General features: G+C 43.1%; 1 protein-coding gene across 2 annotated transcripts in view; it reads left to right on the top strand.

The window, feature by feature from the left end:
• LOC141110716 (protein kinase C and casein kinase substrate in neurons protein 1-like) overlaps window positions 1-22982 on the top strand; it is a 214292-nt gene that overhangs the window by 133914 nt on the left and 57396 nt on the right. For both annotated transcript variants that reach the window (XM_073602249.1, XM_073602250.1), the window contains exon 2: window positions 19167-19257. In XM_073602249.1, the coding sequence (XP_073458350.1) occupies window positions 19198-19257 (60 nt within the window). In that variant the 5' untranslated portion in view covers window positions 19167-19197. The remainder of the gene's footprint in view (window positions 1-19166; window positions 19258-22982) is intronic.

Below are 22982 nucleotides of genomic sequence, written 5' to 3'. Positions count from 1 at the left end.
GTGGTCGTAACAAACCACAAGACTTGATGTTGGACCCCTTCTTTCGCTGACAGGTAGTGCAGAAGCTAACATGCTCCCTGATTTCAAAGTAGGCCACCAAAAAATCGTTGGACAAATTCCATTGTCTTTCGCACCCTGAAGTGGCCAGCAAGTTGGTAGTCATGCAATGTCTTTAGGAACTGGATTCTGGCTTGCTGCGGAACAAAGACTTTATCTTGATACCAAAGGAACCCTTCCTGGTTTCTTAGGGAGGATGCCTCTGGTTCCGAGCATTGGAAGGAAGCCTGTTTAAGTGAAGAGTTTAGATCAGATTGGATCATGAGAAAGTTTTATGGTGATAAGATTGTGCTGGGAGCTGTCTCTTCAGGAGTATCAGGAAACATCCGTGATAGAGCACCGGCTTTCCCGTTCTTGGACCCAGGGCGATAGGTAATGTGGAAATTGAACCTAGCAAAGAACAGAGCCCATCGAGCCTGTCGGGGTCTTAAGCGTTTGGCAGTGTGAAGGTACTCTAGGTTCCTGTTATCCGTGAATATCATAATAGGGTTAGTGACACCTTCAAGGCGATATCGCCAATCCTCCAGAGCTGTTTTAATGGTCAAGAATTCTCGATCACCTACACCATAATTGTTTTCTGGCTGGCTCATCTTCCATGAGGAAAAGGCCACGGGGTGAAGTAAAGACTTAGGCCCTTGGCTTTGCGATAATACTGCCCCTGTGGCTACTTCTGAGGCATCGGCCTCTAAGATGTAAGGCAGAGCAGGATCAGGGTGTTGTAGGATTTGTGCAGAGGTGGATAAAGATTTCAGTTTGTCAAAGGCAGATTGAGCTTCTGGAGACCACAGGAACCAAGCATGTAGGCGGGTTACTTGGGTTATAGGTGAGATGATGAAGTAGAAGTTCTTTATAAACCATCTATAAAAATTTGCTAGGCCCACAAATCTTTGCACTCCCTTCTTGTCCAATGGAGTTGGCCAGTCTAGGATTGTCTGCACTTTTTGTAGATCCACCAGTGGAGATGATTAGCCCCAGAAACTGTATTGATTTCTTTTCGAAATCGCACTTTTCCGCTTTCACGCAAAGTCCATGCTTCCTCAACATGTGCAAAACTGTCTTCACATGTATTCGATGAAGCTCCAAGGTAGTTGAGAATATGAGGATGTCATGCAGGTAAATGATAACAAAGTAGTTTAGATATTCCCAGAAGATATCATTTACAAAATGTTGGAACGTGGCAGGGGCATTACAGGGTCCAAATGGCATTACTAAATACTCAAAATGTCCGAACCGCGTGACAAGCTTGGATTTAGATACTGGACATGTACTGTCAAACTATTTTTCCGCACCTGTTTGACAGGTACATATCATTGCAATTTTTGACAGCAAGGCCAATTCTTGCTTTCATTAAGAGTACCGCTATAGGATAACGGTGTGAAGGCACCACCGACACCCAAAGAACAATTTTTCCGCACCTGTTTGACAGGTGCATATCATTGCAATTTTTGACAGCAAGGCCAATTCTTGCTTTCATCAAGAATACCTCTATAGAGTGACGGTGTGAAGGCGCCACGACACCCAAAGAACAATTTTTACGCACCCGTTACTTCTATCCAAAGTCTGTGGTAGAGACATCAGAATTTATCTAAAAAATCTCTAATCTTGTTCCTATTGCACTACATTGTGGCCTCATCATACAGACTGGCTCCGCAAGCCGTTGCTTACAAAATAAAGAAAGCTTGCAGGAAAAATTTTATTTTTTGGGGCTTTATAAATGCAATTATTGCTGCAGCAGCTTCTATACACAGTACAGATGTTCCACTTTACAGGTGGACTAAGGCCCCCCCGGCACTATATTGAAAGGAATTTTTCATTTTTTATGCTTTCACTTTAAGGATGAATAAATCACTGCTCATTTAAAAATTACGTTTTTTACTAACTTTTTTCATTGATATATGTCCCCAAGGCAGTAACGGACCCCCATAACCATTGTATGACCAATTACTTGCGTATAAGCCTTCAAAATGGGCACTTTAGATTTTTCATGTTCGGGTCCCATAGATTTCAATGGGGTTTGTTATTTGGTTCCGAATTTTCGCGATGTTCAAAAGCTCTCGTGCGAACCGAACAGGGGGTCATTCAGCTCATCCCTAATCATTAGGAAATTAAACGAACATTCCAGAAATTAATTCTACTAGTGTAAGGCCAGCTTTAGTCTTCTTGTTTAAACAACTTCCAAGGAAGGGGGGTAGTAGGTGCAAACAGATGACAGGGTGGTCGTCATGTCCTCCACGCTTCCCTATTAACTTGTTAGGAGCCAAGTACTGGGTCACATGGAAGTCCTATCCTGCATAGGTTCTTCTGGGCTACGTTTACGCACTTGGTTGCAGAGTCACTTTACACACAGACACGGGGTACCTCTCTTTTGTGTCATCTTCATCAATGCACTGGGACAAGGCTAAGGTTGCTGTGGGGGAATACTCGACCTTAAGGCAAACCTCTTACTCTTAGAGATGAATGTACACATGTACACTGGCACCTCAACTGTTCTCCAATTAACTCTGGGTTCCCCATGAAAATGTACACCTTCTCTGTAGTTTGCATTTAGGAGGGACATGCTGAGCCAATGTCCACATCCACCTATGCAGCGTTTTCCACTACTATTAAGAAACTGAGTGGGACCCTTCCTGCCCTCTGTGCTGGCTCCACACATGCACTCAACTCTTGAACTTTCGTACCTCTGTACAGGATGAGAACCTCAGTGGTGTAATCCGCTCCCATTGCTATGGGAGACAGACCACTGGCGAAAGGAGTGCCGACAACATCTCGCTTGCTGCTAGAGGCTGTACCACCTATAACAGGTACATGCCATCGACAGGTTGCTTGTTTACACTTCTGTTAATCTTGGCAACCACTTCTGTCTTCACATTACTCTATTCCATGTGAATACATTCATACACCAATGTGCTAAGACCCATTACGTGAACTATGTGTATATTACTTACGATACACCTCTTTAGTAACTTCAGACCAGGCAAGGACAACATTCAACACATTCAACACTTTACTTAAGAAAGGTGCAAATTAGACATCTCACAGTCCAACAGGCAAGGTATTATTCATTCCTAATTCCCTAATTATAACTATAGGCTGATTGCTGCCCTGGCATACTTGCTAAGGTGTAGTCTAGCAAATACAGTCCTTCAGAGTCACTCTCACGTAGATGCAAATCCTTCTGAGGCGTACTCCAGTACAGGTGTCTTCAGGGCGAACCCTAAGTTAAATGTCTCTACATGATGAATGACATCCTTCTGCTCCCTAGGGTCTTGTCCTCTGTCCTCATCCCCTATGGGTCTCGGAAACCAACACTGCACTAGAACTCTCTCTCAATGCGCCTCCTGATGCTCTGCTATGGGAGGACTATCTGTGCTAGACCACTGACCCAATTTATATCTCACAGGACAAGTGGGCCGTGCCCACACAAGAACCTGACAACAAAAGATCAAGAAACCGTGCATGGCATTAACTCCTACTCTCCCGGCTGGGACAGCACCTAACTGTTTCAACCTACCCACAAGCTGTTGTGTAAAAATGTCAGCCACTCATAGCCAGGCTCACAGACTTGCAAAAAAAAACAGTAAAGCACAACTACTGTGTAGCACTGCAAAGCAGGGAGCAGCACATATGTGATCAGTGTGCAGCTGCCTCAGGTACATATTGTATATACCTAATTACACACATTCATCAAATTATAAATATTAAGTGGATCCCTTTTAAATGTATAACAAAAACAGTAATAAAAAAAAATATTATACATTCTCTTTTAAACACAGTAGCAATTCCAGGTAACAAGTTAATGAGTATTTAAACCCAAAAACAAAAATAAATGTATTGTAGCCTACCCATCCTTAGATATGGTGGATGCTATAGTTTTCTGTTTTAGGGCTTTTCTTCCTTTGATATCACCTGATGATCTGGCTTGTAATACACTTCCTGTCTTAAGGTGGCTCCTCTATCTATGATCAGTGGCGGCCCGTCCATAAGGGACACAAGGGCGCTGCTCCCCCCAGCAGTCACAAAAAAAAAGACGTTTTTTTTAAAAAAGTCTCTTTAAAAAAAAAATTGAAAAAAATGTCCTTTAAGTGCACTGTGTTCTGGCACCAGACACAGTGCACTATGGGAAGCGCCACGTCTATGCAATCAAAAGATTGTAGACGAGACGCTTCATTTGCAGGGTTTTGAATGGGCTTGTGGCGAAGTCCATCATGGCAGACAACTTCCGCCCACCCGTAGTATCACTACGGCCTGGTGCTTTGTTGTCTGTGTAAGACGTCACTTCTGTTTTTTCCATACTTGCCAACAGTCCCGAATCCTGATTTTACCGGGACAGTCCTGATTTTGAGACCCTCGTCCCAATCGGAGCTTGTCCCAATTAAATTCCCGGGATTTTGCTTTTTGTCCCGGGAAAATCTGGAATGTTTTAGCAAAAATGGCCGGCGGGCTACAAAAAGATGGCAGGCGCCGTGAGGACTAATCCCCTTGTGTTCAGTGGAGAAGGAAGGCCCCTCCCCTCTCCACTGAACACACAGAGAAAGCTGGGAATGGACTAGCTGCCGCTGAAGGGGACAGACGTGGCATGAAGGAGGTGCTCCGCTGCCAGGGACACATGTGAGGAGAACTCTGCTGATGGGGACACTGAGATGTGAGGAGGACTCTGCTGATGGGGACACTGAGACAGATGTGAGGAGGACTCTGCTGATGGGGACACTGAGATGTGATGTGAGGAGGACTCTGCTCATGGGGACACTGAGATGAGATGTGACGAGGACTCTCCTGATGGGGACACACATGTGAGAAAGACTCTGCTGATGGGGACACAGATGTAAGGAGGGGCTCCGTTGATGGAGACACAGATGTAAGGAGGGCTCCACTGATGGGGACACAGATATAAGGAGGACTCCGCTGATGGGGACACAGATGTAAGGAGGGGCTCCGCTGATGGGGACACTGATGTAAGGAGGACTCCACTCATGGGGACACAGATGTAAGGAGGGGCTTCGCTGATGGGGACACTGATGTAAGGAGGGCCTCCGCTGATGGGGACACAGATTTAAGAAGGACTCCGCTGATCAGGACACAGATGTAAGGAGGGGCTCCGCTGATGGGGACACAGATGTAAGGAGGACTCGGCTGATGGGGACACAGATGTAAGGAGGGGCTCCGCTGATGGGGACACTAATGTAAGGAGGGGCTTTGCTGATGGGGACACAGATGTAAGGAGGACTCCGCTGACTGGGACACAGATGTAAGGAGGGGCTCCGCTGATGGGGACACAGATGTAAGGAGGACCCTGCTGATAAGGACACAGATGTGAGGAGGACTCTGCTGATGGGGACACAGAGAGATGTGAGAAGGACTCTGCTGATGGGGACACTGAGAGAGATGTGAGGAGGACTCTGCTGATGGGGACACTGAGATGATATCTGAGGAGGACTCTGCTGATGGGGATACTGAGATGAGATGTGAAGAGGACTCTGCTGATGGGGACACTAGGATGTGAGAAGGACTCTGCTGATGGGGACACTGAGATGAGATGTGAGGAGGACTCTGCTGATGGGGACACTGAGATGTGAGGAGGACTCTGCTAATGGGGACACACATGTGAGGAGGACTCTGCTGATGAGGACACTGATGTAAGGAAAGGCTCTGCTCCTGGGGACACACATGTAAGGAGGACTCCGCTGATGGGGGCACAGATGTAAGGAGGGGCTTCACTGATGGGGACACTGATGTAAGGAGGGGCTCCGCTGATGGGGACACAGATGTCAGGAGGACTCCGCTGATCGGGACAAAGATGTAAGGAGGGGCGACACTGACGGGGACACAGATGTAAGGAGGACTCCACTGATGGGGACACAGATATAAGGAGGGGCTCCGCTAATGGGGACACTGATGTAAGGAGGGGCTCCGCTGATGGGGACATAGATATAAGGAGGACTCAGCTGATTGGGACACAGATGTAAGGAGGGGCTCCGCTGATGGGGACACAGAGGCGTGAGGCGCAGGGAACAGCAAGCTACAGGGGATGACGTCACCAGCTTGCCAGTACATCGCAGCGCACATGCTCAAGAAACACGTCCTGAGGCTGCCTTCCTGAGCCGGCCCATCCATCCAGCGGTGGACACCTCCTTGACCAGATCATTCTGACAGAGGAATAGAAGGCCCAGGATCCAGGATCACCATCCTGAGTTTAACTACTATATGTTAATTAAAGCTTTTTAAAATCGTCTGCACCCAGAGGCGCCTCTCTCCTTGTTTTTCTGGACTCTGCTGATAAGGACACAGATGTTACATAGTTACATAGTAGGTGAGGTTGAAAAAAGACACAAGTCCATCAAGTCCAACCTATGTGTGTGATTATGTGTCAGTATTACATTACATATCCCTGTATATTGCGGTCATTCAGGTGATTATCTAATAGTTCCTTGAAGCTATCAATGCTCCCCGCTGAGACCACCGCCTGTGGAAGGGAATTCCACATCCTTGCCGCTCTTACAGTAAAGAACCCTCTACGTAGTTTAAGGTTAAACCTCTTTTCTTCTAATTGTAATGAGTGGCCACGAGTCTTATTAAACTCTCTTCTGCGAAAAAGTTTTATCCCTATTGTGGGGTCACCAGTACAGTATTTGTAAATTGAAATCATATCCCCTCTCAAGCGTCTCTTCTCCAGAGAGAATAAGTTCAATGCTCGCAACCTTTCCTCATAACTAAGATCCTCCAGACCCTTTATTAGCTTTGTTGCCCTTCTTTGTACTCGCTCCATTTCCAGTACGTCCCTCCTGAGGACTGGTGCCCAGAACTGGACAGCATACTCCAGGTGCGGGCGGACCAGAGTCTTGTAGAGCGGGAGAATTATTGTTTTATCTCTGCAGTTGATCCCCCTTTTAATGCATGCTAATATTCTGTTTGCTTTATTAGCAGCAGCTTGGCATTGCATGCCATTGCTGAGCCTATCATCCACTAGGACCCCCAGGTCCTTTTCCATCCTAGATTCCCCCAGAGGTTCTCCCCCAGTGTATAGATTGCATTCATATTTTTGCCACCCAAATGCATTATTTTACATTTTTCTACATTGAACCTCATTTGCCATGTAGTCGCCCACCCCATTAATTTGTTCAGGTCTTTTTGCAAGATTTCCACATCCTGCGGAGAAGTTATTGCCCTGCTTAGCTTAGTATCGTCTGCAAATACCGAGATTGAACTGTTTATCCCATCCTCCAGGTCGTTTATGAACAAATTAAATAGGATTGGTCCCAGCACAGAACCCTGGGGAACCCCACTACCCACCCCTGACCATTCTGAGTACTCCCCATTTATCACCACCCTTGTAGCCAGTTTTCAATCCATGTACTCACCCTATGATCCATGCCAACGCACCTTATTTTGTACAGTAAACGTTTATGGGGAACTGTGTCAAATGCTTTTGCAAAATCCAGATACACCACGTCTACGGCCTTCCTTTATCTAGATGGCAACTCACCTCCTCATAGAAGGTTAATAGATTGGTTTGGCAAGAACGATTCTTCATGAATCCATGCTGATTACTGCTAATGATATCATTCTTATTACTAAAATCTTGTATATAGTCCCTTATCATCCCCTCCAAGAGTTTACATACTATTGATGTTAGGCTAACTGGTCTGTAATTCCCAGGGATGTTTTTTGGGCCCTTTTTAAATATTGGTGCTACATTGGCTTTTCTCCAATCAGCTGGTACCATTCCAGTCAATAGACTGTCTGTAAAAATTAGGAACAACGGTCTGGCAATCACCTGACTGAGTTCCATAAGTACCCTCGGATGCAAGCCATCTGGTCCCGGTGATTTATTAATGTTAAGTTTCTCAAGTCTAATTTTAATTCCGTCCTCTGTTAACCATGTAGGTGCTTCCTGTGTTGTGTCATGAGGATAAACACTGCAGTTTTGGTTACTGAAGCCCCCCGATTCACTCGTGAAGACTGAGGAGAAGAATAAATTCAATACCTTTGCCATCTCCCCATCCTTTGTAACCAGATGTCCTTCCTCATTCTTTATGGGGCCAATATGGTCTGTCCTCCCTTTTTTACTGTTTACATACTTAAAGAATTTCTTGGGATTTTTTTTGCTCTCCTCCGCTATGTGTCTTTCATGTTCTATCTTAGCCATCCTAATTGCACCCTTACATTTCTTATTGCATTCTTTATAAATTCTGAATGCTGTGGATGATCCCTCAACCTTGTATTTTTTGAAGGCCTTCTCCTTTGCTTTTATATGCATTTTTACATTGGAGTTAAGCCATCCAGGATGTTTGTTCGCTCTTTTAAATTTATTACCCAATGGGATACATTGGCTAATGCCCTTATTTAATATGCTCTTAAAGCAAACCCATCTCTCCTCCGTATTCTTTGATCCTAATATTTTATCCCAATTTATGCCTTTTAGCAAGGTTTATAGTTTAGGGAAGTTGGCTCTTTTGAAATTCAGTGTCTTTGTGTTCCCTTCATGTCTCCTATTTGTGTGATTTATACTGAAACTAATTGACCTGTGATCGCTGTTACCTAAATTGCCCCGTATTTCCACATCTGTTATCAGGTCTGTATTGTTGGTAATCAGTAGATCTAGTAATGTTTTATTTCTAGTTGGTGCGTCTACCATCTGACCCATAAAATTGTCCTGCAAGACACTAAGGAACTGGCGAGCCTTAAATGAATGCGCGGTTCCCTCCGCCCAGTCTATGTCTGGATAATTAAAATCCCCCATTATGATAACACTTCCCATCCTTGCTGCTAATCCAATTTGTGATAGGAGATCCGTCTCCACTTCCTCCCTCAGGTTAGGGGGCCTATAGCATACTCCCAGTATTATTTTCCCCTTAGCTTCATCCCTTTGGAGCTCTACCCATAAAGATTCCACCTCCTCCCTAGCCCCCTCAATGATGTCATCTCTCACATTCACTTGTACATTATTCTTGATATATAGGCATACCCCTCCCCCTTTTTTACCCTCTCTGTCCTTGCGGTATAGGGTATACCCTTGAATGTTTGCCAGCCAATCATGAGAGCTGTTGAACCAGGTCTCTGAAATTCCCACAAAATCCAAATCCTCCTTGTACAACAGTATCTCTAGTTCACCCATCTTGTCCGCCAGGCTCCTGGCATTGGTGAACATGCCACATAGTTTAGACCGGTCGCATATTGTCCTCGTATTGGGTGTTTCAAGATTGCAACTTGGACTTGCTACTATACTCACCTTGTGTTTTTGTGCTTTGGTTAACCTACCACTAATGCCCCCAATACTACCCTCTGGAATATCTTCCGCGCTGGCTATCACTGTCTCTGGACCCTCCCCCCCATCGCCTAGTTTAAAAACCCCTCTAACTTTTTGGCCATCTTCATTCCCAGCAGATCTGCACCCTCCTCATTTAGGTGCAGTCCGTCCCTTCTATAGTACCGGTTACCGACTGAGAAGTCGGCCCAGTCCTCCAGGAACCCAAACCCCTCCTTACTACACCAGCTCTTCAGCCACTTGTTTACTTCCCTAATCTCCCTCTGCCTCTCTGGTGTGGCTCGGTGTACCGGTAGTATTCCTGAGAACACTACCTTGGAGGTCCTTTTCCTCAATTTAGCTCCTAAGTCCCTAAAATCGTTCTTTAGGACACTCCATCTGCCTCTGACTTTGTCATTGGTGCCAACGTGCACCATGACAGCCGGGTCTTCCCCAGCCCCTCCCAGTAATCTGTCCACAAGATCCGTGATGTGCCGAACCCGAGCGCCCGGTAGACAACATACTGTTCGGCGCTTCAGGTCTTGGTTACAGATTGCCCTCTCTGTCCTTCTAAGAATTGAGTCCCCTACCACCAGAATCTGTCTTTCCTTTCCCTTTGCTGCCCCCCCACTCTCACTGGAGGAGTTCTTCCCCTGGCAGCTAGGAGAGTCCCTCATCTCCAGCAGTGCTGGTCCCTGACTGGTTACACCAATGTCACTCAATGGAGCGTACTTATTGGGATGCTCCAGTCCTGTATCGGCCTCCCTGGCACTTCCCCCTCTACCCCTCCTGACTGCCACCCATCTACTCTTTGCTAGTGCCTGCACCTCTTTGTCTCCACCCGCCTCTGTGCTGGCCCCTGCCGGCACCTGCCGTGTACATTCCTGGCTCACCTTTAGTATGGAGGGACTTCTCAGTGCTGACAGTTGCTTCCCCAGATTCAGAACCTGGGCTTCCAGGGAAACAATGTGCTTACATTTTGCACAGCAGTATTCGCCCTCGATCTGATGATCAAGGAACGCATACATGCGGCAAGATGTACAAAGAGTCGCCTCTCCACACCTGCCGGGCATCGTACCTATTAAATTTGGTGAGGATTTGGGGATTTTACCCTGTCCAAATTACCTAACAACTAGCTTCCTGGCACTAATACTCAAGACAATACACAGGTACACAATACACAAGTACTAACGATCCACACACACTACTCAGACAACACTCAGATACTCACACTACACAGGTACTATGACCCCTGTTATAACCTCCTGTTTTAAACTCTTGTTTTTAACTCCCACTTAATCCAGCTCCACTTACACCAAGCTCCACAGCTTCAAACTGTGAGATGTGAGGAGGGACTCCGCTGCCTGGGGCACCTGATGTAAGGAGGGGCTCTGCTGATGGGGACACAGATGTGAGGAGGGCTCCACTGATGGGGACACAGATGTGAGGAGGACTCCGCTGATGGGGACACAGATGTGAGGAGGGACTCCGCTGCTGGGGGCACCTGATGTAAGGAGGGACTCTGCTGGGGGCACCTGATGTAAGGACGGACTCCGCTGGGGGCACCTGATGTAAGGACGGACTCCGCTGGGGGCACCTGATGGCATCTTGTGGCAGGCGACGTGGCAGGTGACACGCTCAGGGCTCCCACTGATTCTGCATTATGGGGAGTTGAATGATTTCACTTTATATTATATAGCACCAGGTGTTTTGAGTATCTTTATCTGCTGATTGTTAAACTTTATGAAATACACATATTTCTATTGTTGTGTAGGATCTGGGCCTGCTGTCCCTCCATCTCTCTCTCCCTCTTTTCCTCCCTCTCCCTCCTCCTTCATCTCAGACTCTAACCACACCCACTTAGAGCTATGCCCCTTTAAGCCATTCCCACTATTTCGCTGAAACCACGTCAATTTTTTGCTATGCCACGCCCACAAATGAATGCCCCACTCCTAATTATAATAAGGGTTTGGCTTATGAGAAGTGGGAGGGGTCTAAAAGGAAGGGCGGGGTCTGGCGCCCCCCCATCCTAAAACTTAACCAGCCGCCACTGTCTATGATAGAGCAACAGAGACACCCTTGGACAGCAGCATTGTTTTGACCGGGTAGTTTTAGATGGACTATTAGATTCAGATGGGCTTTACATAAGTGACTAACAAACTAAAGCTTTACTTCAGCTTGTTTCCATTTTGGTTAAAGCTTTTAGCTGAGTGAATAAGAGCTGACTATTGTATGCACCTCTGTCAGTGTTAATTGGTTTGTCTTAACCTTCTAATTGCCACTTTTGCTAGACAGCTCTGTTAAAGATAGTTGAAAACTAAAAATAAGCAGAGAACTGGAGTTGTGATTAATAGGAACCAGTTAGATTTCACCATTTCAAAGACCAGGTGTTTTGAGTATCTTTATCTGCTGATTGTTAAACTTTATGAAATACACATATTTCTATTGTTGTGTAGGATCTGGGCCTGCTGTCCCTCCATCTCTCTCTCCCTCTTTTCCTCCCTCCTTCATCTCAGACTCTAACCACACCCACTTAGAGCTATGCCCCTTTAAGCCATTCCCACTATTTCGCTGAAACCATGTCAATTTTTTGCTATGCCACGCCCACAAATTAATGCCCCACTCCTAATTATAATAAGGGGTTGGCTTATGAGAAGTGGGAGGGGTCTAAAAGGAAGGACGGGGTCTGGCGCCCCCCCATCCTGAAACGTAACCAGCCACCACTGTCTATGATAGAGCAACAGAGACACCCTTGGACAGCAGCATTGTTTTGACCGGGTAGTTTTAGATGGACTATTAGATTCAGATGGGCTTTACATAAGTGACTAACAAACTAAAGCTTTACTTCAGCTTGTTTCCATTTTGGTTAAAGCTTTTAGCTGAGTGAATAAGAGCTGACTATTGTAAGCACCTCAGTCAGTGTTAATTGGTTTGTCTTAACCTTCTAATTGCCACTTTTGCTAGACAGCTCTGTTAAAGATGGTTGAAAACTAAAAATAAGCAGAGAACTGGAGTTGTGATTAATAGGAACCAGTTAGATTTCACCATTTCAAAGAAACATTAAACAGGAATTCTTAACAATTGCTGTTGTATACAGGTTCAATAGTGTGTTATTATTTTACTTTTTAGTTTTAACAGACCTATAGCTTCTTGTGATGATTAAGGAATTAAAATGTAGCTACACCTCAACTTTTTTTTTTTTGTTTTTAATGGATGGAGTAGGGAAGGTTTAGAATGGGGGTCGATCTTGATCTACAGGTCGATCATGGCTATAGTGGAGTATGCAGGGTACTGGAAGATGTTAGCGTGCCTTAGTCTGCCTAAGGTTGAAAACCACCGTAATTGAGGGGGGCAGGAGGCGGAGCCTAGCGGAGCAGACATGCATTGTTAGAGCTCCACACCGCTGAGGAGAGAAGAGAAGGACAAAGCGGAGCCTGCAGGCTCAAAAGGTATCCATTTGAACCTTTTTGCCCCAGGGAACAAACTGTGAAAGTTTGGGCAGGAAATATGGTACTGGGAGGAAACCGTGGCAGAAATAAAAATCACCTCACAAAGAGCTCACAGGCACTCACTGCAGCTGAAGCAGCTCCAGTCACCTCACAAGATACAGCATCAGGGCGCTCTCACAGACAGAAAATGTCACAGCAAGACTCTCCATTTGAGTCAGATACAGAACAAATTCTCTCACAAACTTCTCCACAAGCCTCCTCAGTATCCCCAGTAATATTATTACAATTTGAAAAGATGCTTCACAAGGCTTTAAAACAAACCTCAGACCAAATAACAAAAAGCCTAACCAAAGAAATAAGAGAGCTGGGAAACCGCACCACAGCCTTAGAAATAAAAATGGATGAAATTGAAATTACAACCCAAGAAAATATAACAGAATTGGAACAATTAAAAAAAGAGAATTTAATACTTCAAACTAAGCTCGAAGATTACGAAAATAGAGCCAGACGTTCAAACTTGCGCATAAGGGGAATACCTGAAACTGTGACAGACCTGCAATCTACTATTACTGCTCTATTACAAGAACTAAAGCCAGATATCCCTATTGAACGTTTAGAACTGGACAGAGTACACAGAGCCCTCACAGCCAAAAAGAAAGATGGACCCCCACGTGATATAATCACAAAATTTCATTATTACAGAACGAAAGAACAAATACTAATTGCTGCAAGAGAAAAAAAGGAACTTAATTTTCAAGGACACAATTATCAAATTTTTGCTGACCTATCCCAACTTACTATTACTAAAAGACGATCCATGAAACCCCAACTAATGGAACTGCAACGCCACAACATTATGTATCAATGGGGCTTCCCCTTTTCAGTCAGATTTAACTACCAAGGTACAATTTACAGAAGCAGATCAGCAGATGAACTACAACAAACCCTTTTAAAATTAAATCTGACAGAACCCACAAGCAGCAACACTCCCCCACGCAGAAGAATGGCGTCATCTTCACCTTCAGGCAGCACCCAGAAAATTTCAGAACAAAATGGGAATCATCATTCTCACAAAAGAGGCCGTTATGCCACATCATCCATGGACCAAGAAGATTCAATGGACTGACATCCTAATTCCTGATATCTCTTCATTTATTATACTAAGAGATGGTTCTCTATAAAAAACCTATATTTATAACTGAATGTAACTGCATTCTGATAGTCACACACTGTGTGGGATCATGTTACATTCCAGTTATATTTCTTATTACTTCTGATTCATATAGCCTTAGAATATATAAGTGAAATAAGGAAATTCTTGTTCAGTTATATATTTTCAGGTAATAACAATAGATTTATTACTTTTTAGGACAAATATGTTCAATAATCCAGAAGTAATGGAAGCTTTTTCTTTCTTTTCTTAAAACAAATATATTATTACCTAACTAGTTCCTAGAATTATGTTTTTGTTTATTCTAATCTGAAGCAATACAACCTCAATTTTATGAGTTAACATATCTAAACAGTTACATATGAATAAAATATGTAATTGTTTACTCTAAAAGGGTTAAAATCCCAAAATAATTCAAACTATCTTCATCAATACCAAAGTTATTAACAGTACCTTTCTAACTGAATTATTTAGCCTAGGGCAAGACTAACCATATACAACCACCCTGGAATAAATAATTTCAACAAAAACTATATTCTGCACTCCAATTAATGAAACATCATTTGATGTCTTTTGACATAGCACTTCTCTCCTGTAAGCGGAAGATCCGTGTACCCCCATTAGCCCTCCTCATTCTCCCAACCATATTATGTGGGAGTGTGACGAAGGCACTTATTCCCCTGAGAGAGATATTTATTCTCTTTCACGGGTAAATTGTGATTACTTGCAAAAAATAATTTATACAATGTATCATCTAATCTCATATGTTTTTTGTTTACTCTTTACTCCAGAATTCACTGCTTTCTTTTCTATCTATTCATCTCTTCAGTCCACACAGGTTGATCTGCGCAGTCAGCTCTGCATAACAAAAAGTAAGTCAAAACTATTTGATCTATTGCCATGGCACCACTGAATATACTTTCCCTGAATGTTCAGGGAATAAATGTCCCTCAAAAAAGGACCAAAGCCTTCCGTACTTTCCATAACAAGAAGGCTCACATAGTATGCCTCCAAGAAACACACTTCACCAAAGATTCTACTCCAAAATATATTTCTCCTTTTTATCAACAAATTTACACGGCTTCTGCCTGTACCAAGCAAAGGGGAACTCTAATTGCATTTCACCGATCCACACCATTCACCTTATCATCAGAAATTAAAGACCCAGAAGGTAGATACCTGATACTCATGGGTTATATAATGGATACAGCAATCACGGTGATTTCCTACTACGCTCCTAACAAACAACCTACACCATTCCTCTCACATATATTACAAGTGATTAATACACACAAAATAGGAACAGTGATAATGTGTGGGGATTCGAACCAGGTCCTCCTCCCATTTCTAGATAAATCACCTTTTACACCATCCAAAATAACCTCTAGATTACCTTTTTCTCAACTTCTTTCCAAATACAATCTGGTAGATTCATGGAGAGAAAGTAACCCAATGAAAAAGAAATTCACTTATTTCTCGCACCCTCATCAAACCTTCACCAGAATAGATCATATTTTTCTAACAATAGGAATGATACCAGAAATTATTGCATCAGATATAATTCCGATTCCGTGGTCTGACCATAATGCAGTATACACTACTATAGCCTCAGCCATACCAAAAGCGCATGACCCAACGTGGTACTTACCGGACATAATGCTCAAACACCCACTACATCAGATGGCCATTGAACAAGCTTTAAAGGAATACATATCAATTAATAATACAACAGACATCTCCCCAATAACACTGTGGGAAGCTCATAAGCCTGTCTTGCGTGGTACAATACAAAGACAAATGGCACTATTTAAACGGGAACGCAAAAATCTAGCAAAAAAACTAGAACTCAATTTTAATGCAGCCTACATATCATTTCAAGATAATCCATCTCAGAGTACAAAATCTCATCTGGAAAAATCTAGATTGGAATACGATCTATTTCTCACTGAGTCAGTTGATAAATCCCTCAAACGCTCCAAACACAATTTCTACATGAATACAAACAAACCAGGTACATATTTGGCTCGGGCATTAAATTCAACTAACAAATCTTTCAAACCAATACGTTTGAAATTATCAAAAAATGTTTACACTTGTAATCCAGTTAAAATAGTCCATAAATTTCACTCACATCTCGCAACTTTATACAAGACAAACAATGAATTTAATCCTACAGAAGCTGAATCCTTCTTCTCAAAAATAACCTTACCTGAGTTATCTCAGAATCAAAAAAGCAGTTTGGATGAGCCTATAACTATAGATGAAGTTGCTAACGCCATAAAAGACCTAAAACTTAACAAAAGACCAGGCCCAGACGGCTACTCGGCTTTATACTATAAAACATTCTCAGAAATACTCTCTCCCATTCTCACTGAAACTTTTAACAAACTTCTAGATGGACATTCTTTTCGGCAAGAAACACTAATGGCAATTGTTTGTATGATCCCAAAACCCCTTTCTGATGATACTTCCTGTGTGAATTATCGGCCTATCTCTCTGTTAAACCTCGATATTAAATTATTAGCAAAAATAATAGCAAAACGCCTCAATAGCATTATAGGAAAATTAATACATAGAGATCAAGTAGGCTTCATGCCAAATAGACAGGCAGGCGATAATATACGCAGGGCAGTGTTATTGGCACATATTGCTAAAAAACGGAAAATCCCTTTATGTTTTCTATCTCTCGATATTAAGAGGGCATTTGACACAGTATCCTGGCAATATATGCAATATTCATTACAAAAATGGGGTTTTGGACCCCATTTTTTAACATGGATCAAAGCATTATATAATAAACCCAAAGCCTATATAAAATATGCTGGATACAAATCTGAAGCCTTTAATATCGAAAGAGGTACCCGACAGGGTTGCCCATTATCTCCCTTATTATTTGCCCTTATACTCGAACCCATGGCCCAATACATCAGAACAAACCAAACTATAACTGGCATTGAAGTAGGAGGTATTACACACAAATTATGTATATTTGCAGACGATATATTACTTTTTCTATCATCACCACAGGTCTCTGGTCCTAACTTAATACCAGCTCTTGATGGATTTGCAGCCCTATCCGGCCTTATGATTAATCCTAAGAAATGCCTAGTGCTTAATATTTCACTCACAAACATAGAATTGATCCCGGCTAGGGCTGCACTCCCATTCACATGGGCAGAAAAATCAATCCCATATCTTGGAATTCATTTAACAGCATCTCATTCTGACTTATTCTCAGCCAATTATCCTCCTGTATTAAGACAGATCACAAATCTAATAAAACAATGGTCGCAACTTCCTTTATCCTGGATAGGGAAGATTAATGCAATCAAAATGAATATTCTACCCAAATTGCTTTATCTATTCAGAGTCCTCCCTATTCCAATACCTTCCTATTTTTTGAGAATAGTACAAAAAAGAGCAACTTTGTTTATATGGGGCTCTTCTAAACCACGTATACCTATACACACACTACATCTTCCCAAAAATAAAGGAGGCCTGGGATACCCTAATTTTACTAACTACTACAGAGCAGCACATTTGGCCAGTCTGTCCAAATACCATGCAAAACAGGAAATCCCATTATGGGTATTTATAGAGGCTTCAGAAAATGACCCTCTATTAATATCAAATTTATTATGGCTTGATCCTAAAGACCGCTTTAAAATTCAGAATCCCATAACTAAACACTTCTTATCTCTCTGGGATAAACTAAAAACCAAATATCAGTTACAATCTCCACACAATCCTCTCCTTTCTTTTATCAGAAATCTGGCCTTTTATCCGGCATGGATCTACCCAAATTCTTTTAAAGCTTGGACAACATCAGGCATTCAGACACTAAATGACTTCATAGCATCTAAATCATTCCTTTTATTCCCATCGCTTAGAGAAAAATATGATCTACCAAACTCTGAGATATTCAGATATCTCCAAATCAAAAATTTCTATACACCATTCCTAAAGGGGGATACACCATTATCCTAATTATCCATTTTTGAATCAATCTGTACAAAAGATCCATTTGCTAAAGGTACAATTTCATCACTTTATAATCAATTTTATGGAGTAGCAAATCTTAATAGACCCTCTTACGTTCAGAGGTGGGAGGAGGACCTGGGACGAACTTTAGAAGACACGGACTGGTCTAACATATGGCTCACATCTAAGTCATCTTCACCCAACATCTTAGCACTGGAGACAAATTATAAAGTCCTAACTCGCTGGTACCTTGTACCCGCTAGAGTGGCAAAATATTCACCTAATACCTCAGCTCTTTGTTTTCGAGGATGCCCAGAAATAGGCACATATTTACACATATGGTGGACGTGCCCAGTAATCCAAACCTTCTGGAAGGAAGTCTTCGTGATTGCATCTAAAATATTTAAAAAAATAATACAACCAGATCCATATTTAACTTTACTTAATCTAAAACCGGAATGGTTAACACTCTCTCAATTCAAACTTATGATCCAACTAATAACGGCTGCAAAACAAACAGTGGCCAAGGCATGGAAATCTCCTACATTGGTACTAGCAGAAACAATTCACAGAATGAATAATACAATGTCCCATGCTAAGATGGTAGCCATCGATCAAAATCAAATTCCGAAATTTGAAAAACTTTGGCATCCTTGGATAAAACAACAGTTCCTGTCAAACTTCAATGACTCTGTCCTGTTGCCATGGTAACAGATTAAATGACTTACAGAGACACCCATTCTAAGGCTTCAAAGAGAACTAAAAAGAATAATAAACTGACGAGCGGGACAACCTTGTGGACCATACCTCTACCTTTCAACCCTTTTTCTTCTTTTTCTTTCCTTTTCTCCACCTTACGATTAAAGCTCATTATCAGAATTTATTTGACCTATATACACTCTACCTGTAAACAATATGTATAGTAGGTATAAATCATTTAAATACCTACAAAAGTAACTAAGGAAATGATATATATCTTTAATTTAGATTTACGTGAACCCAATGTTTAATATTTGAAATTTCATGATATTTACCTATATAAACCCTACTGTAAAACAATGAGCTTACTTTATAGATCCTTGTAAACTTACTTTATGTATCTTTATAACATTGTATACTCAATAAACTTCTTTTGACAAGGAAAACCACCGTAATTAAGGTCTAAAAGTAAAGAATCCACAGGTTCATGGGAAGTAAAAATGCAATAGATTGTGCAAAAATTCTTTATTACATTGTTAAAATAAATAAGAATTATGTTTTGTTGTAGACATCTACTGACAGAAGATTAGAACAAGGCCATGTCAGTGATTTACAGCGAAGTTGCAGGTGATGAAAACACCAATGACAGCTTCTGGATGGTATGTATAAACAGGGATTTTTAACGGGGTATGCATTTTACTTAGGAGTATGAGAACCAAATGGGAATATGGGGCTGGATCTCTGAAAATGTTTTAAAAACTGGTAGGTTAAACTGCCTGTGATATAGTAACATAGTGCTCCCGCCACCAGCTACCTCTGCAGGACATACCCTTCCTATTCCATTGAAATATTTCCCAAAAAGCTTGGAATCCTCTGAGCCAGGCCTACGCGTGAGCAGTAACCCTCTATTAATAATCCTATGGAAGATTGTAAAGCACGCTCCAACGGCACATGAACGCTTCATAGGAATGAATAGAGAGTGTACTGCACATGCGTGGGCTTGGCTCAGAAGATTCTGACAGGCAGCTTTCTGGGCAATATCTTGCTGGATTGGGGACAGAGGAGTATAAGACTTGCAGGGGGGCAGGGGATACTATATGCATTAAATGTGCTGTTATGTCACAAGAAACAAATGTTATTCTTTAGAAATTTACATTTTTATTTTTCTTTAATTAATGCTTTTTATTCTTGCAGCTGTTCTGTTACTAGCTGTCCACGTAAGGTGAAACCATGCTAATGACATCTTCTAAAGTCATACTGTACCTAATAGGACTAGTGAGGATGATGATTTTTACAGTCCGGTGAATGGAGTATAGGGACATATTGGGCAATCCATTAGAAGTCTGTAACCATAAAAAGGTTAAGAACCTCTGGTTTAAGATCAATTTCACAGCAAATACAGGGCTAGTATATATGGCTATGGAAATTAACTGACCAATGTGATAAGTGCCATAACACCCAGATGCTATCATTTATTGGTGTAGAATAGAAAGTAAACATAAAGCTGGTGATGACCACAAAGTTGAATCCATACACAGGTTTGTTCCTACAAACTCTGGGCATTTTACTTGTTCGGTGGGAGTTGGATGTCATGGATAGAAGTGGTACAAAAAATACCACTACTATACATGACAATGATATTGACTAAATATGGTGGTGGCCTTATTTGGTTAATGATGTCACCTGGGACACTCTGCCCTTTTGTTTACTTTAGTGTTGGGGTCCAGGAAATGTCAGCCCCCAGGGACAGGTCCCATGTGTTTTGGAGAATTTTTTTTTTTTTACTCACCTCTAAATGCCTGTTGCTAGGGGGTCCCTCGTAGTCTGCCTTCTTGAGCGCCTGGGCTCTTGACGTCACTTCCCTCGGCGCAGGAAGGGAGATCAGCTCTGCCCTCTCCCTCTTGTCAATCATCTGCGACACGTCACAGGTCCCAGATGATTGCATGGCCAATCACGGCGCGCGGTGCCGCTCGCGCATGCGCAGTGGGTGCCCGGCTGTGTAACCACAGCCGGCCGCCCACAGTTACAATGCCAGTGCCGCTGGGTGGAGGGGGAGACAAGCGAGGCTTCGATACCCCACATCGCGGGCCCCCTGGACAGGTAAGTGTCCGATTATTAAAAGTCAGCAGCTGCAGTATTTGCAGCTGCTGACTTTTAATTTTTTTTTAAGCTAAACACCGCTTTAAGATAATTAATTGATTTTGGATTAATGCACTGTCTACATTTCTCTCAACCATAATTTTTTAAATAATAACAATAATAATAATAATATCATACAAATTATTATCATTATATTTTTTTTCAAAACAGGCACTTCAGACAAAAAAACTTAGTTTTCTGCACTGGTTGTTGACTAGTGTACCCCGTAGAGTTCTTCTTATGGCTTTAGGGGTGTGTAGTTATATGATAACGTAATGCAGTTAAAAAATCTTTGTAATAAATGTTCTCCTATAGTCAGAAGAGACAAGGAATTTACATTTTCTAAACAATTAGCCAGACATATTTTACCATCTTCAGTTATCTCAAGTATATGAATGTTCATATTCTAATGAACATCTGTTCCTGGCCACTATGGTATCTTCCCAACCGAATTGCCCTTTCTTGGTTATACCTCACGTCAGCACACAATGGGTTAACGCCTCATCTGGCACCCACAGGACCACCTCTTCCTATATAAATAAAAGACAGCCCCTCCCCCACTGGCATGTTTTTTTTTTTGGTCATGCTCCAGGCCACCTGTGGATTGCAGTTGGTAAGTACTTTGGTTGCTGCAAGGATATCCCCCCTACCGCACCGCCCCTCCATGTTCAGCCTCTCATGGAGCTGGAAAAACCAGAAAGTTGGACGTAAACACTCCTGAAACTGGGTATCCCTTGTGCCTGGAAGCGGGCAATGTTGCTTAGATAGCACAAATATTCTACAGGTGTAGAATAGCTCTGCAGTTAGGGTTGCCACCTTTTCTTCAAGCCAAACCCGGCATTTTTTTGGGGGGGTATACGCTATAAGATTGTAAAAGACCTGGGACACTTTTGGTGTCCTGAAAGAGAGTAGTAATGTGGCTGAATTGTGAGTGTTCTGCACGGAATGCAGGGGTCAGATATGTCCTGGGGAGAGGGCTAGTGCTAGCAGGGGTGTAGGGAGAGTTAGATATTTGCTGGGGGGCAGTGGTGGCTGGTGCTCAAAATTCTTTGGGGGGGTGCAAACATACTGAAAAATTCTGGAAAAAAACATCAATTGCAGCCTCACTGTGCCTCATAAAATGCAGCTACTGTGCCCCATTAAATGCAGCCATTGTGCCCATCAAATTCAACCACTGTGCCCATCATATGCAGCCACTGTGCCCATAAAATGCAGCCTCTATGCCCATAAAATGCAGCCTCTGTGCCTATCATTTGCAGCCACTGTGCCCATCATATGCAGCATCTGTGCCCACCATATGCAGCCTGTGCCCATCATACAGCCTCTATGTCACTCATACAGCCTCTGTGCCCATCATATGCAGTCTGTGCCCATCATACAGCCACTGTGCCAATCATACAGCCTCTGTGCCCATCATATGCAGCCTGTGCCCATATGTGCTGTGGGCGCTTGGGGGGGTCAGATATGTGCTGGAGGGGCACTTTGTGAGAGAAGAGGGCCAGTGCAAGGGGGAGGGTTAGAGGGGTAGGATATGTGCTGGAGGGGTCCTTTGGGAAGGAAGAGAGATCGTGCTAGGAGGGGTTGTCAGATTTCAAGTCCAATCCACATTTCTACCATATCTTCCTCCTGCCAAAGCCCCCCCCCCAGCACATATCCTCCTCCTAACTCCTCGATCACTCCACATATTTTCTACCTTGTCCTCCTTTCCAGCCGCTCTCTCCCCCTCCCTCCTCCATCTACAGAGCATAATAAAAACTTTCTACAGACCTGATATCAGCGCGTCCCTGCTCCCCCCTCCTCCTCCTGTGTGTACAGAATGGAGAAGGAGGAGGAGTGGAGGAGCTTTGATACACTGACACTCTGCTCTGCTCTGCTGAGCCAAGCTGCTGTCAGAGAGAGGGGAGACATGTCACTCTCGGTGCAGTCCATGTGAATGATGTGTCCGGGTCTGGGGCAGAAGTAAACCCGAACACATAATTCAAAAACCGGACCGTCCGGGAGAAAACCGTACATGTGTCAACCCTATCTGCAATGTCACCATTGGCCTCCCACTTGGGGTTTTTCCTGTCTTCTAAAGGCAGCGTGCCGCTCTCCTGGCTTTGTCTTCCATCTGATAGCAGCGATGGATGATGTCACAGAGGGCAGGGAGATGGGCGGCGCAGGGTAGCGACCGCCAGTCACAAAGTAGCAGCTAATCAGTCTTAGAGCCGGCAGTGGAACTAATTTCTCTCCATCTCTCTGCAGT

This window comes from Aquarana catesbeiana, linkage group LG10, assembly GCF_042186555.1.
Source record: "Aquarana catesbeiana isolate 2022-GZ linkage group LG10, ASM4218655v1, whole genome shotgun sequence".
NCBI lineage: Eukaryota > Metazoa > Chordata > Amphibia > Anura > Ranidae > Aquarana > Aquarana catesbeiana.
Note: the sequence above shows the minus strand (reverse complement) of the source record. Positions and strands in the feature narration are given on the sequence as shown.